A 15395-nucleotide genomic window follows, 5' to 3' on the forward strand; every position below is an offset into this window, starting at 1 on the left:
CAAAAATTTCGAATTTTTCACTTTCAGTGAAAATTTCAGTGAAGAGCTCCTCGATTGTCATGTTCCCCTGATACTTTTACAAAAATTTCGAATTTTTCACTTTCAGTGAAAATTTCAGTGAATAGCTCCTCGACTGTTATGTTCTCCTGATACTTTTTCAAAAATTTCGAATTTTTCACTTTCAGTGAAAATTTCAGTGAAGAGCTCCTCGATGTTCATGTTACCCTGATACTTTTTCAAAAATTTCGAATTTTTCAATTGCGGTGAATACCTACCCAAAGAAAAAATTGGAATTATTAAAAAAAAAAAATGAATGACGGCGGGATCGAACCCGGGCCGTCGGCGTGCTAGCCGAGCACGTTACCGCGAGGACAACGCATTACATTACATTATAAAACGTTTATTGATCTTAATTTACAATTATGTACAGTAATTACATAAGCTTATTGAGTCTATGACTAGGCCACCAGCCCTGAGGCTTTATACCTAAATTAAACCTAAGATTTGATACAAAAGAAATTGTTGTTTTACTTAATGTGTATAGATGGCGTTGAGAGAGGTTTACAAATAGGGAAAAATGCCACATAAAAAAAAAAAACCCTATAAGTTGGGGGTGGTTGGTAAGGGGATGTGGTAGGGATGGAGGAGGAGTAAAGGGGAGGTGGGGAAAGGGGATTTATCTCGACCATTTGGATCTTAGGTCGACATTGATTTTGTGTAGCTCCTTGTTCGGGTGGTTTTTTAAGCTGTGATTAAACTTATCGGTTAATGAAAGGATATAGTGATGTATTGAATTGATATTAAGGTTATTGTGAATGGTGGGGATGCGGGTTTTAATGGGGAAGTTTCCGATTAACCTAAGGAATTTGTTTTGGGTAATTTGGAGCTGGGAAATGTGCGAAATGGCCGCGTTATGCCAGATTGGGCAACCATACGTGATTACTGGTCTGATAAGCACTTTAAATAGAATTAATTTAATTTCAATACTAAGGGAGTTTGATTTAAAAAGCCAGAATAGACGTGCTAGGATAGCTTTGGCTTTCGAGTTTAAATGATTTATGTGGTGGCTCCAGAGAAGTTTGGAGTCAATCCACAGGCCTAGATATTTGATGTATTTTTTTGGAGAAATTTCTGTGTTTTTAATTTTAACTGAGATTTTTGACTGTTTGCTACTAGTAAAGAAAATCGCCTCCGTTTTGGCTTCGTTTACGTTGATTTTCCATATGTTAAGTTCTTTAATGATTAAGGACGAGGCGTTTTCTAACCTATGTACTGCTTTTTCCAGGGATTGGCTAGAGCTGAAAATCGCTAAATCGTCTGCAAAACCAGCTAAATTTACATTTGAAGGGCAGCGATTGAAAATTGAAGCTATATAAACATTAAAAAGTGTTGGAGACAGGATTGAGCCTTGAGGGACTCCGGCTAAAATGGCTTGAGGTGACGAGAGGGAGGAGTTCACTCTAACCTGTATAAATCTACTTTGTAAAAATGAAAGGATTAAAGTAGCTAAAGCAGCTTCTATGTTATAAGAGAGGAGTTTGTGAACCAGTCCCTCCGGCCACACTGAATCAAATGCTTTTTCGCTGTCGAGGAGTAGAACAGCGGTTGATTCCTTATTTAAGCTGGCTGTTTTGATGTGGTTAGTTAGCCTAGCCAATTGATGGGTGGTGGAGTGGTGGGCTCTGAAGCCAAATTGGTTTGGGGGGATGATTTGGAGGTTGTGGATAGATTTGGAGAGCCTCCAGAGGATGATTTTCTCAAGGACTTTGCCAAGGTTAGGGAGGAGGCTAACAGGCCTGTAGCTGACGGGTAGGAAGGGAGATTTGCCTGGTTTAAGGATGGGGATTACAACCGCTCGTTTCCAACTGTCAGGAAAATAGTGGAGGAGAAGACATGCATTATAAATTTTTGTTATGAATACTATTGCTTTCTTGGGGAGATTTTTAATAACTATGTTGGGAATTTGATCAATGCCTGGGGCTGACTTACTTTTTAGTTTGCTTACTATTTTAACAACCTCCCTGGGAGATGTGAGAGGTATCAAGGATGTAGAAAGATTAAGAGAAATCTTATTTTTAACTGAAGCCGTAATTTGTTGATTAAAGGACGGATTTCCTCTCTCAGAGGCTAACTGATGAATATTAGCATAGTGAGAGCAAAGGGAGTTGGCCTTTTCAGTGTCTTCCGATATTATTTTGTTTTTGATATTGAAATTTGGAATATTAAATTTGGGGGTGTTATTGAAATTTTTCGCAATTCTCCAGATCGAGTGGTCCCTTGGAGTGATGTTTTTAAGTTTATTGTCCCAACTATCCTGTTTCCATCTATTAATTTTTAGCTGTACATCTTTGGTTAGCTGGTTGAGATATGATTTTAATCGGGGGTTGTTTTTGTTCTTCTGCCAGTAATTTCTCACTTTGTTTTTATGTTGAATTAATTTGATTATATGATCTGGCAGAGGGGTTGCTTTACGATACAACGGAAAAGTAGGGGTATTTAGTTGATAAGCCTCTATCACCACGTCTGAAAAGGACTTTATATTATCGTCAATTTGTTTGCTATTTTTAACTAAGGGGTTCGCTGAAGTTAAGGCATCATTTAGGAAGTTGCGAAATTTTTTCCAATTTGTTTTTTTAAAGTTAAATCTTTTGTCTTGGGAGACCGTTTGGGTAGAGCCATATATGGAGAAGAATAGAGGGAGGTGGTCGGATGGAGACTCATGCAGGACTTGGAAATTATTTATTAAATGAGGTGCGTTAGTGATGGTGAGGTCAATTGTTGATGGATTATTTGAATTGTAAGGGTAATGGGTGGGTTCACTCGGCGCTAAAAGGATAAGGTTTGAGGGAGTAGTAAGGTTTAGGAGGATTTTACCCGAATTGTTTGGTTCCCCAGGAGACCAGGAAGGATCCTTGGCATTGAAGTCCCCTGCCACTATTGTTGAGCGGCCTGGCATTAATAAGGATTTAAGCAAATCAGAATCTAAATTGGTATCTGGCGGGTTGTAAATAGAATACAGGTGCAAAGCCTTGTTATCAACAAAGATTTTCACCCCTATGTATTCTGTTTTGGAATTAATATCATGTGGGAGAGGGATAGTTTTGATGGAGGAGTGAACGGCTATGGCCACCCCACCACCCGCCCTGCCCACCCTGTCCTCTCTATAAAAATTAAAGTTTGGTAAAAATAACTTTTTAACATTAGTTGTTAATTTGGTTTCCGAAATTAAAATGACTTTAACATTATGGTTTGAAATTATAAGAGATAACTCAGGCAACTTCGTTTTCAGCGAGTTAATGTTAATAGCAATAATATTTATTGATTTTAAGGTCATCATGATGCTTCATCAGAGAAAATGTCCGAGTACGAAGCAATGATCGAGAGGCGATCAATGGGGGATTTTGTGGATTTTAGAAGCCTGACCATATCTTTTAGCTGATTTAACATTTGAAAAATATTTAGCCGCATTAACTCTCTGATGACGAACGTCGCGTCATCTGTACATTTCTTGATAGTACTTATGTCGTTATTGATGGAGGATATCATCTCGTGTTGTTCGTGCGTTGTGGAGGCGGCTTCAGGGTTTGGTGGGGGTTGAGATCGCCGTTCCAAAATTCTTTGCGATGAAGGGTCAAGGAAGAAGTCCAGTGGAGAGGAGAACGGAGTCTCATTGGTCCTCGAGGAATCTCTCATCGTGGGGGTTTTAAGTTCCTTTAGGGTGTTTAAGTTCCTCTGGGTGGCCTCGGCGTACGTGATAGGGTTGGTATTGGGTTTCGATGTCGTGCTGGTAGACCGTGGCTGGCTTGTCGGTGGCAGGAGGTTAGGATTTACTCTACCCTTTCTCATTGTGGACGCTTCGATGTATTTGGTGCGAGTTGGACATTGCCTGTAACTGGCCACATGGTTTTGGCCGCAGTTTGTGCAGTTGATGGACTCACTGGTACAGATTTTAGCGTCATGGGATTCACCACATTTGACACATCTTGGGATGCGATTACAATGCGTGCTGGCATGTCCAAATGCTTGACATTTGAAGCATTGAATAGGTTGTCCATCAGTTTTGAATTTTTCAACTGTAAAAGTGTGATGTAATAACGTTCTCACTTTGTTGAAGTTAGCCAATGAGGTTGTGGGGTCAGCTGTCACCGAGAAGATGGGCAGCTTAATGGACGCCGGGGGGTCTTTGACCTTCTTGATGAATTGCCGAACAGCAATGACAGGAATGTCGTTCTGCCTCAATTCCGTCAGAATGTCCTGTTCGCTGAAGCAGGATGGGAGACCTTTTAATATGAATTTCTTGGGTTTGTCCTGTTTAAATCCATACGTGTAAAATTTGATTTCTCTGCTGGCTAATATTTCGATGACTGCTGAGTGGTCAACTCTCGACTTGAGGTGGATGGCCGAGGTTTTTCCTTGAAATTTGATTTTGAAGTCCTTGTTTTTGACGGCTTCTTTAATTGCTTTGATTAGATCCATAGTATCAAGGTTGATGTTTTCAATAATTATTGGGGGAGTGGGATCAGTGACATTATTATCCGTTACAGAGCTGTCATTACCCTTCAGAATCCGTGCTGGCGAGGTGTTTGGCGTCGCCAGTGATTGAACGATTTTGTTTTTCTTAGCCATTTTATTTGGCGGGCTCATTGTTAGCCTTCTCTTATTCGAGTTCAGGAGGGTTTTGTTGAGGGGTGATGACACCCTAAACTTCCCTGGTGACTTATTCTCTTCAAATTTGTTAGAAAGAACGGCGCGGGGTGAAATTTGGATAGTTGAAAAAACGGTTTTAAGCGGTTTGAAAGACGAGGAGGAGCGTGTACGAGTACGTGTGCTGCCTCGACGGTTTCTAGACCAAGACTGCGAGGACAACGCGCTATTATAATAATAAAATTTCATTAGGAGTATATATATTGAAAAACTTTCGTTTTTAACAATGTCAAATTGTTCAATTTCATTGCATATCTCCCCGATTATCAAATATTCAGTTTTTAAACAATATTTCAATTGATTTGCCGTTAACAAAAAAAAAAATTGAAATTATTTTGAAAAAAAAAAAAATTAATGATGCCGGGATTGAACCCGGACCGCCGGCGTGCCAGTCGAGCACGTTACCGCTAGGACAACGCGCATATTTAAAAATTTAAATTCATTAGTGGTATATCTTCAACATATTGAATAATTTTTTTCATTGAAATTCCACAAGATATGTTTTCCCCCTTCCACACGTTCTACAGTCGGTTAATTTCAGTAAAACAAATAAAAACAAAGAACATTCATACTGCAGAAAATGAAATTCACCCCGTCGACTTGATGGACACCCCAGCATTGCAATAAAAACATTACAATAAATACAAACCTTTTTTTTATTCTCTGGATCGTTGTGGACTTGTAATTGCGATCTAAAATAGATGAATAGAATAAAAAAACAATTTTTATTGCTAAAATAATTCGTTTATTGACTCGTCATTACACACATCAAATTTTTTCCCAAATTTCCCATATCTTTCATTCATTTTAAATCCATCTCCAATATTGAATTTCTTAAAAATTAATTCACGTATTGACTATTATTTATATACACAACTCCTCTCTATAATTTTCAGATTAAATATATCTAGATGTTCATGACTGGACATCTAATCGGTAATTTTTCTGATTCTTCTTTATCCCAATTTTTTTAAATAAATTCCCAAGTGACTGGAAAGTATTCATTAAAATTCTCCCTCAAATAATAATAATCAATAAAAACCGATTAAACAAATTAATCACTCGTTATTTCGCAAAATTTCCTGAGATCCATGGAAAATGATTAGACTTGTGACCCATGCCCCCCGATGTTTTGCAAAGCGGTAAAAGCCGGATCTTCCAAGGAGATGGTGGAGTTCCCTGAGTCGGTGGTGGAATGAATTTTCTCAAAGCAGGATATTACCCACACATAGATAATAGCCATATAAAAAATAATGGAGAAAAACATCTGGAACTCCTCCAGAGTGTTCTGAACGCTCTCCATCCATCCATTAAAACTCTCATTGAGGTACGAAAGAGCGAGTGTAGCGTCAGCACATACCTCAGGATCCTCTCTATCAAGAAGATCATTGAGAGCAGGAAGTGCCATCCTGACGACATCAAAAGGTGGTGGAGAGATGTCATGTCTGCACAGATTGGCAATGCTCCTGATGATGTTCCTGGTGAATGCCACTGAGATGTCGGGTTTAATGAGCCTCAGGAGTAGAGGCATGCAGTTGTATTTGAGGACTTTGTCACGTGCCTCTGGACTGTCACCTGCGATGTTCCCCAGGGTCCAGGCTGCCTGTTCAGCTACCTCGGGTACTGGTGACTTCAGCAACTCCACCAGCTTGGGAATCGCGCGATTGCCAACGACATACATCGTCTGCTCGGATGTACCTGCTGTGACGTTGGTCAGGGTCCACAAGGACTCAAATTGGAGGGCTGGATTGTGGTTGGCTGAGAGAAAGTCGATGCAACGGGCTATCACTCCTTTTCGAATCAGTAAATCTATTGGGGGATCTTCGGCGTAGTAATCTAGAAGTTGACGACATGCCTGGGCTGCGTGCAACTGCTCTGACTCTTCGATGCTGCTTATCACGTCGACTATCAGGTCTGTCAGGAGATCGGTGGGGAAAGAGTACAGACTTCCTGGGGCTGCTGATATCTTTGACAGTTTCGCTGGCAGGTCGCAGTGGTTCACCTGCACCAGCTCCATGGATGTCACCTGGAAGAGAACAATTCAGTCGATTATTATAAATAATTGATTCATCTATTTTCTGACTGAATTGGAGATATTTATTACGATTTATTATTATTCATTTGCAAGTCTGGTGAAATTTTTATTGGCGAATTCAGATGTTTTTTTTGCCTACCTTGGGCTCGCAGATGGTGTTTAACTCTAGAGTCGACATTGTGGCACGATTTCAATAATAAACACAAGAAATTCACCGATAACTCCGGAAATTAGAGGATAATTATTGGAAGATTCTTGGCTGTTGACACTTTGAATTTCAAATTTGGAGTGACTCGAGTGGGGGTCAGGCTTCGGTTTTATAGACCTAGAGGGAATGGAGTGGGGGTGGGACCGGGCCCGAGGGCCCAGCAGTCTAGCGAAGAATTTTAAGTCCTTGTTTTTCTAGAAAAATTATTTATAATTGTCATTAAAATGCACTTCAACAATCGATCGATTATTAATTTTATGAATATTGGAGAGAAGAAAAAAAAAAGAGAGCTGACAATTTTTTTTTCAAATATTCCATTTTTATGGAAAATTGTGTGAATTTTCCTGTAATTTTTCGGTAGAAATAATTCAAGGAAAAATGTTTATACAATTTTTCGCTATTTCATTTATTATTGAATGACTATTATGAAGTTTATTTATCGAATTTATTGTTAAAAAATGGATTTTAAATTAATTTGGACGTCTTCTATAAAATCAATAGTTTATTGAATAAATCAATATTTTGTAAAAGTAAATGAAATAATTGAATTCTCAAATTTTTCAATGCGAAAATAAAAATGAATGTTCGACATTAAATTCGCATTGCCAGAGAAATGGTGGAATTTTTTCGGCTTAGGACAGCTGCAGTGGAAACAAAAAGGGCAAAAAATTTCCCGGAAAATGGAGTGAATGAGAAAAATTTCTCCCACAATTTCTCCGACACTTCGAGACTATTCCGCAAATAATAAACAGAAAGGTTTTGCTTTGTTATTCCGGGGGTTTACGGTATTACCTGGAGAACCTTTTATTCCCCTGCCTTCTAGGAATTTAAGTCGGTTATTATGTCAACGGGTAATTCAAAGAAAGTGTTTACAATTGGACTAGGTACTCGACCCATTAACAAAAAAAAATAATAATACCCTTGCCAACGAAATAGAATAAGAGAGGGTAAAGGGTCACTAGACTTTTTCATTTGCAAATAAAAATCTCAATTGCTATCGCAATAAAAAATTTTATTCTCTCGCAATCAATTTAAAAAAATCAAGATAGTCAAACAGTTTAAAGGGAAATTAATAATAAATAATTAAAGGGCACTAGATGAATTATTTTTTGAAGAAATTATTTAGAAATAAAATGGACAAGCGAATAAAATCGTAATTACCCCACCTATAATTATAATGTCCTCCACCTAAATCTGATCCTGTCATAAAACCGGTGCAACGTGTCGGATGGAATGTCTCCATCGATTTGTTCGAGAACCAGGACACCGTCCGGAGATTATTGGATTGTCGAGGAAGGCTTTATGAATCCTGAGGAATTGCTCATCGATACCCGGAGTAATTACGCAGAGGTGATCCGGATTACCGGTTTATTTCACTGCAGACAGCAATTCATGAGGAAATAAACCTGGACTGAATGAAATCCCTCGGATGAATGGGACACGTCGTATCGTCGATGATAATCACCTGGGGTGCAGGTACAAGGATTACTCATCCCTCTTTGAATCGCCTCTGCAAAATGAAAAATACATTTTAATCAAATATTTTATTTTCCTGATGAAAACAAGAAAACAAGTGATATAAATGAAGATCGCTTGGAGCACTCAAATTATTTAATTATCTAGTCGTTCATTGTAAACTACTCGTAATTGTCACTTGAATTTTGCTCCAATCTGTTGAATTGAATTTGTTATGAGAAAGAAAAAAAACATGTATGCGTCGTTCTCACTCAAGTTCGAACACAAATTCAATGTTGATATCTTGGTTTAACAAATAAATAATTGTCATCATGTAGTCGAATGAGTTAAAATATGTTGTAATGAAGTCTCTTCGCTTCATGATTAATTTTTAAATTCGATATTTCCTGTGAAAAATTGTGCCCCAAGTATCGCGCTCTCATTCCTAACCTAATAAATTTATACCGTATTTGTATTAATTAATTAAATAGTCGAATGCGAGATTTATATTTGTTTAATATTTTTTGTAACGAGTTATTGTATGCTGGAGGGGGTGTGGGGGGTTTTTTGGCAGAATGTCTGGTGAATCGTGCAAGGACAGGCAGAATAATGAATTTGAAGTACTTAAGGTGAGAATTTAAATGTTTATCTATTGTTTATCGGCTTTGTTGGGAATTTGGGAGGGGAGGAAGACAATTAAATGTGGAATTTCATTTCCACTCTCGGAGTAATTCATTGAGGAAACCTATTCACTGTATGAATTTTTTGAATTTCCATTCAAAACTCCAATTTGTTTATTAAATTAATAAATTCAATTGTCCATCACCTTCGAATCGAAAATTCCTTTTTCATTTCCAGAATACTACGACAGTGTTCTCCCTTAAAAAATTTTATTCTATCCTCACACATCTATCCATTAAAATAATAAATAATTATCTTCTATTATAATTAAAAACCGAAACAATAATCTCCGGCTCGTAATGACCATTCAAATGTTTGTACATCAGTCAATCTACGGAGATGAGCTGCGAGACCTGCGTCGCGGAAAGCCGCACCGAAGATGGCATCCTCTGGACATATCGATGACGTTGACCCCCCAGCGAGGAATGTCCGGACCGATGGAGGTACACGCGCAAATCGACCTGCACACGATATGCAACGAGAATTACCCGAACCACATCCCCTCGATAAAATTGAAGAACAGCCGAGGTCTCTCTAACCACCAGATCGCGATCCTCTCGTCGGAGCTGGAGGCTCTGGCAAAGCGCCTGAAAGGCGAGGTAATGATCCTCGACCTGGCACAGCACGTGGAAAAATTCCTCCATGAGAACAACAAGCCAGGCTACAGCTCCTTTTACGAGGAGATGCTGTCACGCCACCAGGAGAAGTCCAAGCAAATTCAATCGGAGATGAAAGAGAAGCAATTGAAAGAGGACAAAGAGCGACAGCTCCTCCAGGACGAGATCCTGAAGCGTCAGGAGGCACTGAAGGCAGAGGTGCGAAATCGTAAGGACACGAATCATCGATCAGACTCGATTATCCTCTCCCAATCGATACCCTCGTCCCCAGGTGAACGAGTACGCACGTACTCTCGAAGACGTTGTATGAGTACCTCCGAATCTTCCGAGAGTAATTCCCTGTGTGAACACCGTGGCACAAAACTCCTGCACTTTGACAATAATCGTGGTGAACGTCAGGTGCACAGAGGCAAGTGCCTGGGGCACAGTCTGAAGGGCTCAGTGGTGTACGCAGGTGTCGACATGATCACTGGTGAACTTCTAGCGATCACCGAGTGGTCCTTAAAGTGTGGTAGCACTGGTAGTCAGGACCCAGACGACACACCCAACGAAACAACTGATCTCCAGCACTCGATGAAGCAAATAGCCAGTATCGAGCAGGAGCTCAATCATCTCCATCGTCTCCAGCATATGAATCTCGTGAGATACCTGAACATGAAGTACCAGCCGAGCAAGGACAACATTCTTATTTATATCCTGGAGGAGTTCGTGGTGGGTACGACGTGCACTTTTTTCCTCTCTGAGAATATACCAGTGGCTGTTGACATCCTCAGGCACATAGCTAGTGGAGTTCTCTCAGCTCTCGAGTTCCTCCACACCAACAACATCGTCCACAGGGATCTGAGGGACTCCAGCATTCACATCGACAGGTGTGGAATGGTCAAGGTCTCCGATTATTCCCTCAACAAGAGATTGTCTGATATCTATCAGTCGAGCTGTCTAGCCAAGGCTGAACACGATTTTCCTACGATTCAAGGTCGTGGTGGTAAGAAATTAGATATCTACAGGTTCGGGATAATTTTATTGTCTCTATTTAAGGGGACGATTATCTCGGAGAAGGAGCAGACGATCGAGTGGTCGACGAATTTACCTGGGGAACTTCGTGATTTTCTTTCGCGATGTCTGAATAATAATGAGAGATCCAGGTGGTCTGCTGAGCAGCTTCTGCAGCACAGCTTCATCAGGACACCTCTGGAGAGGGGTCTTGCCCCTCCGAAAACACCTCGCGGGCACGAGCAGGAGGAGGAGCCCGAGGAGCCCGCCCAGGATGTCAACATGTACCTCCCAGCGACTCTCAATAATTCTAGGATTCAAAATGAGTTTGAGGTACTCAAGTGGCTGGGAAAAGGGGCCTTCGGAGATGTCATCAAGGTCAGGAATAAATTGGATGGGGGAATTTATGCCATCAAGAGGATCCCCTTGGACGCCAAGAATAAGCAGCTGAATAAAAAGATCACGAGGGAAGTGAAATTACTCTCGAGGCTCAATCACGAGAATGTCGTGAGGTACTATAACTCCTGGATCGAGTCAGCAATCCTGGAGGATGCACTGTCCTCCAGGGACACCACCAGGGATACCACCAGGGAGACCACCCCAAATATCTCTCCCCCAGGTGTCGACCTCCACAGAATAATCAACAAAAATCACGTGAACAATATGAATTTCGATGCTGACATCGTCGAGGAGCTGGTGCCACCTATTCACGAGGTCGAGTGGAGTCTCTCGTACGAGTCAAGGGCATCAGTAGCCAAGTCAAATGATTCCGAGGAATCCGACACCGAGAGCGAGAGCGACGACGACGAGGGCTGGGGATTCTTCCTGGGGACATCCCTCAGTACAGATTCCTCCGACAGCATCGAATTCGAGAAAGACACGACCCAGGAGGGTACGTCCGATTGTGAGAGTCCCGAGGATCATGGCGAGATGGAGCAATCGATCAGGAACGAGACTGAGACTGACTCCTCCAAGGAAATTCAATTCATGTACATTCAGATGGAGTTCTGCGAGAAGAGCACCCTGAGGACAGCCATCGACAATGGCCTCTTTGAGGACGAGGAGAGGGTGTGGAGGCTCTTTCGAGAGATCGTCGAGGGAATAGTACATATTCATCAGCAGGGAATGATTCACCGGGATCTCAAGCCTGTTAATATCTTTCTGGATAGCAACGATCACGTGAAAATTGGGGATTTTGGTCTTGCCACTATCGATACAAGGACACCGAGTGAGAGGCGAGTCCAGGTAATTGAGAAGTCAATGACCTTCGAGACTGACGAGCCATCCTCGATGACTGGAGAGATTGGCACTGAGCTCTACACAGCCCCTGAGCTCAATTCCAAAACAGCAAAGGCAATTTACAATCAAAAAGTCGATATGTACAGCCTTGGGATCATCCTCTTCGAGATGTTCTGCCTGCCCTTGGCGACTGGCATGGAGAGGGTCAAAGTACTCTCGGACGTGAGGACAAAGGATATCGTTCTACCCCACGATTTCATGGAGAATGTCAAGACAAACGTTATTAATCTTCTTCGTTGGCTGTTAAATCATGATCCCAGTCAGAGACCCACGTCCCAGGAGTTACTCTCATCGGAATATTTACCACCACCTCAGCTCGAAGAGGCAGAGCTCCAGGAGATGGTGAGGCACACATTGTCCAATAATCAGAGCAAGGAGTACAAGTACCTGATTGCCTGCTGCTTCAGTCAGGAAGTAACACCTGCTGAATACATAACTTATGACACCAATCTTCTACCACCGAAGAACAACTTCTCCCTCATGAAGACTGATCTCCTCCGGGAGTACGTTAAATCGAAAATCGTTGAGGTATTCAGGAAACATGGGGGAATGAATGTCACGACACCCCTGCTGATGCCAAAATCAGCGAAATTCCAGTACAACCAGATGGAGTCAACGGTGAAACTCATGACGAGGTCTGGAAATATCGTGTCAATACCCTCTGATCTTCGTGCACCATTCGCCAGATATGCAGCCTGGAACAACATCCTCCACATGAGGCGATACGCCATCGAGAGGGTCTACCACGAGAAAAAAGTTTACGGTTTTCACCCCCGGGAATTCTACGAGTGTGCATTCGACATTATCAGTACATCAGTGGATTTAATGGCTGAGGCTGAGCTCATCTACATCGTCTGGGATATTTTTAATCAACTGCCAGAGCTCCGAGAGAGAAATTTCACTGTTAGAATTAATCATACGTCACTGCTCCAGGCTGTCCTCATGTACTGCGGCATCGAGCCTGAGAAGTATCAGGATATTTACACGATTCTTTACGACGCCAGGGAGGGGAAATTCTCCAAGTTTCAGGTGCAGACCCACCTCATCAGCTTGTGTTTAACGGATCAGGCGATGTCGACCCTATCGAATTTATTCGACACCGAGAGCTCAGTGGCAAAAATATCGAGTGTCCTGAAGACCATCACCAAGAGGAAAGGCACTGATGCTGCTATTCTCGCGAGAGAGGGACTCAGGGAAATTGAGACTGTCGTATCTAATGCCGAGGCACTTGGTGTCAGGTGGCAGATTATCGTGGCACCTCTCCTGGTGCATAAGACACAGCAGCAGCACAGTGGAATTGTTTACCAGATCACTTGCGACATGGGGAGAAAAAAGCGACGAGGGGGTCACGATGTGATTGCTGCTGGTGGCAGGTATGACCGGATGTTGGCGGAGTTTAGGCAGGTGTTGGAGAGGACGGGGCTGGCTAGCAAGGAGTTCAAGCAGCATGGGGTGGGTATTAGTGTCTCGTTGGAAAGGCTTGTTCATGCTGTAGGGGAGATATCCCTGGACAACACTGATGGTCAGCTGATGGTCAGTAAATTCGGGGGAAATGTATCTGTTGCTGTTTGCTGCATCGATGGCTCCAATAGGCAGGTGGAGATGGCTGCTGTACTCAGGGAACTCTGGGGACTCGGTCTCGGGGTGACTGCACTCGATTTTACCACTGCTGATGAGGTCATCGATTACTCCAGGGAGAACTCTATCAGTCATGTGGTTATTCTAAAGGATGGGGAGAAGGGCAGCCTCAGGGTGCAGACCTGGGAGAGAGACAGGTATCAGGAGAGAAAAATATCGGTTAATGACGTAGGGGAGTTCTTCCAGAGGCAGAGGAATGACACATCGTTGCCGGTGTTGAATAGATCTGAGAGCAGGAGTTATTCAGAAAATCCTCCGCTCAATGTTAATGTTAATTTTGTATTGTCTGAGAGAGATAAACTGTCCGGAAGTGGCAGGAGGAGTTACAAAAATTCAATGCTCGCCCAGATGACGTCCCACCTGCAGAGAATTGCCAGTAAAGTTCAGATACAGGTTTTTGGGGTTTTTCTGGAGATGGGCGTCGTCAGGAGCATTGGCGGACACCTGGAGGTCGACCAGGGGGAGCAAGACTTTGAGAGGAGTGTGCAAGTGATTATTGAAAAGTCAGTGGATTCATTCGATTTTAGTTTTCATTCTTTTTCATCTGTTAATTCAATTGAATTCTCATTTTTATGCATTTATTTTTTGTTTCAGGCATCCGCGATATAAGAAATACATTCAGCAGATTTGCAATGAAATGTGGGAGACCAGGAACGAGAAGCAGCGGCCTACCCTGGTTATCTACAGTCTCGTCGATAATCGATACCTATTTTTAATTTAAAATTTATATTGCTCTTTTGAGATATGAAAGGAATCTTTATAGCGAATAAAATATCTATGTTTCATAATTTTGTCTATTAATTATTTATACGTATAAATAATAATAATAAATTATTGTTATTATTTGAATTTCCCGCTCCACATGCCATCGGTGATGAAAATCCCCTCATTACCATAGACATGTCATAATTTTGTGGAAAAGAAAATGAAATCGTTGGAATAATTATAATTCTACAGTGCAAAAATGAAAAACAATATCATCGATGTCTGCGAAAGGCTGGACAACTTGCTCCTCCAGTCCCTGGAGCTGATGGAGGAAAAAGTGGTGACGACAATTCACCTGGAGAATCATCTCCGTGATGGACACCTGGAGATGGCAAAAGCGAGGTACATTCAGGGAAAAGAGTCCGTGGGAATGCTCCAAGTGCCGCAAGACACGACAATAACGTCCCTCTTCAACCTGGAGACATCCTACCTGGAGGAGAACGACGAGGCCACCCCCAGGTTCTCAATAAACCTGAAGGATAAGGAGGCTATGAGGGAGATTCAGGATCCCCTCAAGTGGTTCGGTGTTCTCGTCCCCCAGAGCTTGAAAACCGCCCAGAAACGCTTCCAGGAGTCTGTCTACCTCTCCGCCAAGATCAGTGACATCGGATCTGACCTTAATGTCATCGCCAAAAACGTCGAGACTCTCAAGGAAGTCAAGAATAAATTGTTAACGCACCCCGATAACGAATAAAATTATTTCAAATTAGAATGACACAAAAACTGATTAAAATTCAATGAAAATTATTGAATAAATTCCTCTCCGCCCAAATTAAATCCTCAAATATCCTATCCTACTTATCAAACCTCGCGCCTATTAATCCGCACCTACTGACGCTCATGCGTACGCGGAAAAAGATCTCGAGAGGCACCATTGGCAGAGCCCGTCAAATCGGCAGCACAACGAGCCAATGAAAATGCCCCCTTCCCCAACCCCCAAAAATAAATAAATAAAAATCACCCGAAAAAAAAAAATCCCGAATGACGCGAAAATGACAAA

At 41.8% G+C, this 15395-nt stretch overlaps 3 protein-coding genes and 1 long non-coding RNA gene across 5 annotated transcripts; 3 read left to right on the forward strand and 1 right to left on the reverse strand.

Annotated features, from left to right (window-relative positions):
* The first annotated feature begins 668 nt into the window (after positions 1 to 668).
* On the forward strand, positions 669 to 1529 carry LOC105270679 (uncharacterized). The gene is made up of 2 exons (XR_892582.1): positions 669 to 945; positions 1286 to 1529. It is a non-coding gene; the product is annotated as an uncharacterized lncRNA (long non-coding RNA).
* A 3934-nt stretch (positions 1530 to 5463) lies between these two features.
* On the reverse strand, positions 5464 to 8198 carry LOC105270680 (importin subunit alpha). 2 transcript variants are annotated; one of them, XM_011311779.1, is made up of 2 exons: positions 8114 to 8198; positions 5464 to 6730 (listed from the first exon to the last, which is right to left on the reverse strand). In XM_011311779.1, the coding sequence occupies exon 2, from the start codon at positions 6719 to 6721 to the stop codon at positions 5807 to 5809; it is 915 nt and encodes a 304-aa protein (XP_011310081.1). In that variant the 5' UTR covers positions 6722 to 6730; positions 8114 to 8198; the 3' UTR covers positions 5464 to 5806. The 2 variants fall into 2 exon arrangements, with proteins under 2 accessions (XP_011310081.1, XP_011310080.1); XM_011311778.1 differs by lacking the exon at positions 8114 to 8198 and adding an exon at positions 6879 to 7121.
* A 749-nt stretch (positions 8199 to 8947) lies between these two features.
* Gcn2 (eukaryotic translation initiation factor 2 alpha kinase Gcn2) lies at positions 8948 to 14413 on the forward strand. The gene is made up of 3 exons (XM_011311780.1): positions 8948 to 9031; positions 9410 to 14133; positions 14225 to 14413. Exons 1-3 carry the CDS (start codon positions 8978 to 8980, stop codon positions 14349 to 14351), a joined length of 4905 nt encoding a protein of 1634 aa, XP_011310082.1. The 5' UTR covers positions 8948 to 8977; the 3' UTR covers positions 14352 to 14413.
* Positions 14414 to 14498: 85 nt separating this feature from the next.
* Positions 14499 to 15104, forward strand: LOC105270682 (coiled-coil domain-containing protein 115). Its single transcript, XM_011311781.1, has one exon. The coding sequence runs from the start codon at positions 14595 to 14597 to the stop codon at positions 15087 to 15089; it is 495 nt and encodes a 164-aa protein (XP_011310083.1). The 5' UTR covers positions 14499 to 14594; the 3' UTR covers positions 15090 to 15104.
* Positions 15105 to 15395: the final 291 nt, after the last annotated feature.

Source organism: Fopius arisanus, unplaced genomic scaffold (genome assembly GCF_000806365.1).
Source record: "Fopius arisanus strain USDA-PBARC FA_bdor unplaced genomic scaffold, ASM80636v1 scaffold00092, whole genome shotgun sequence".
Lineage (NCBI taxonomy): Eukaryota > Metazoa > Arthropoda > Insecta > Hymenoptera > Braconidae > Fopius > Fopius arisanus.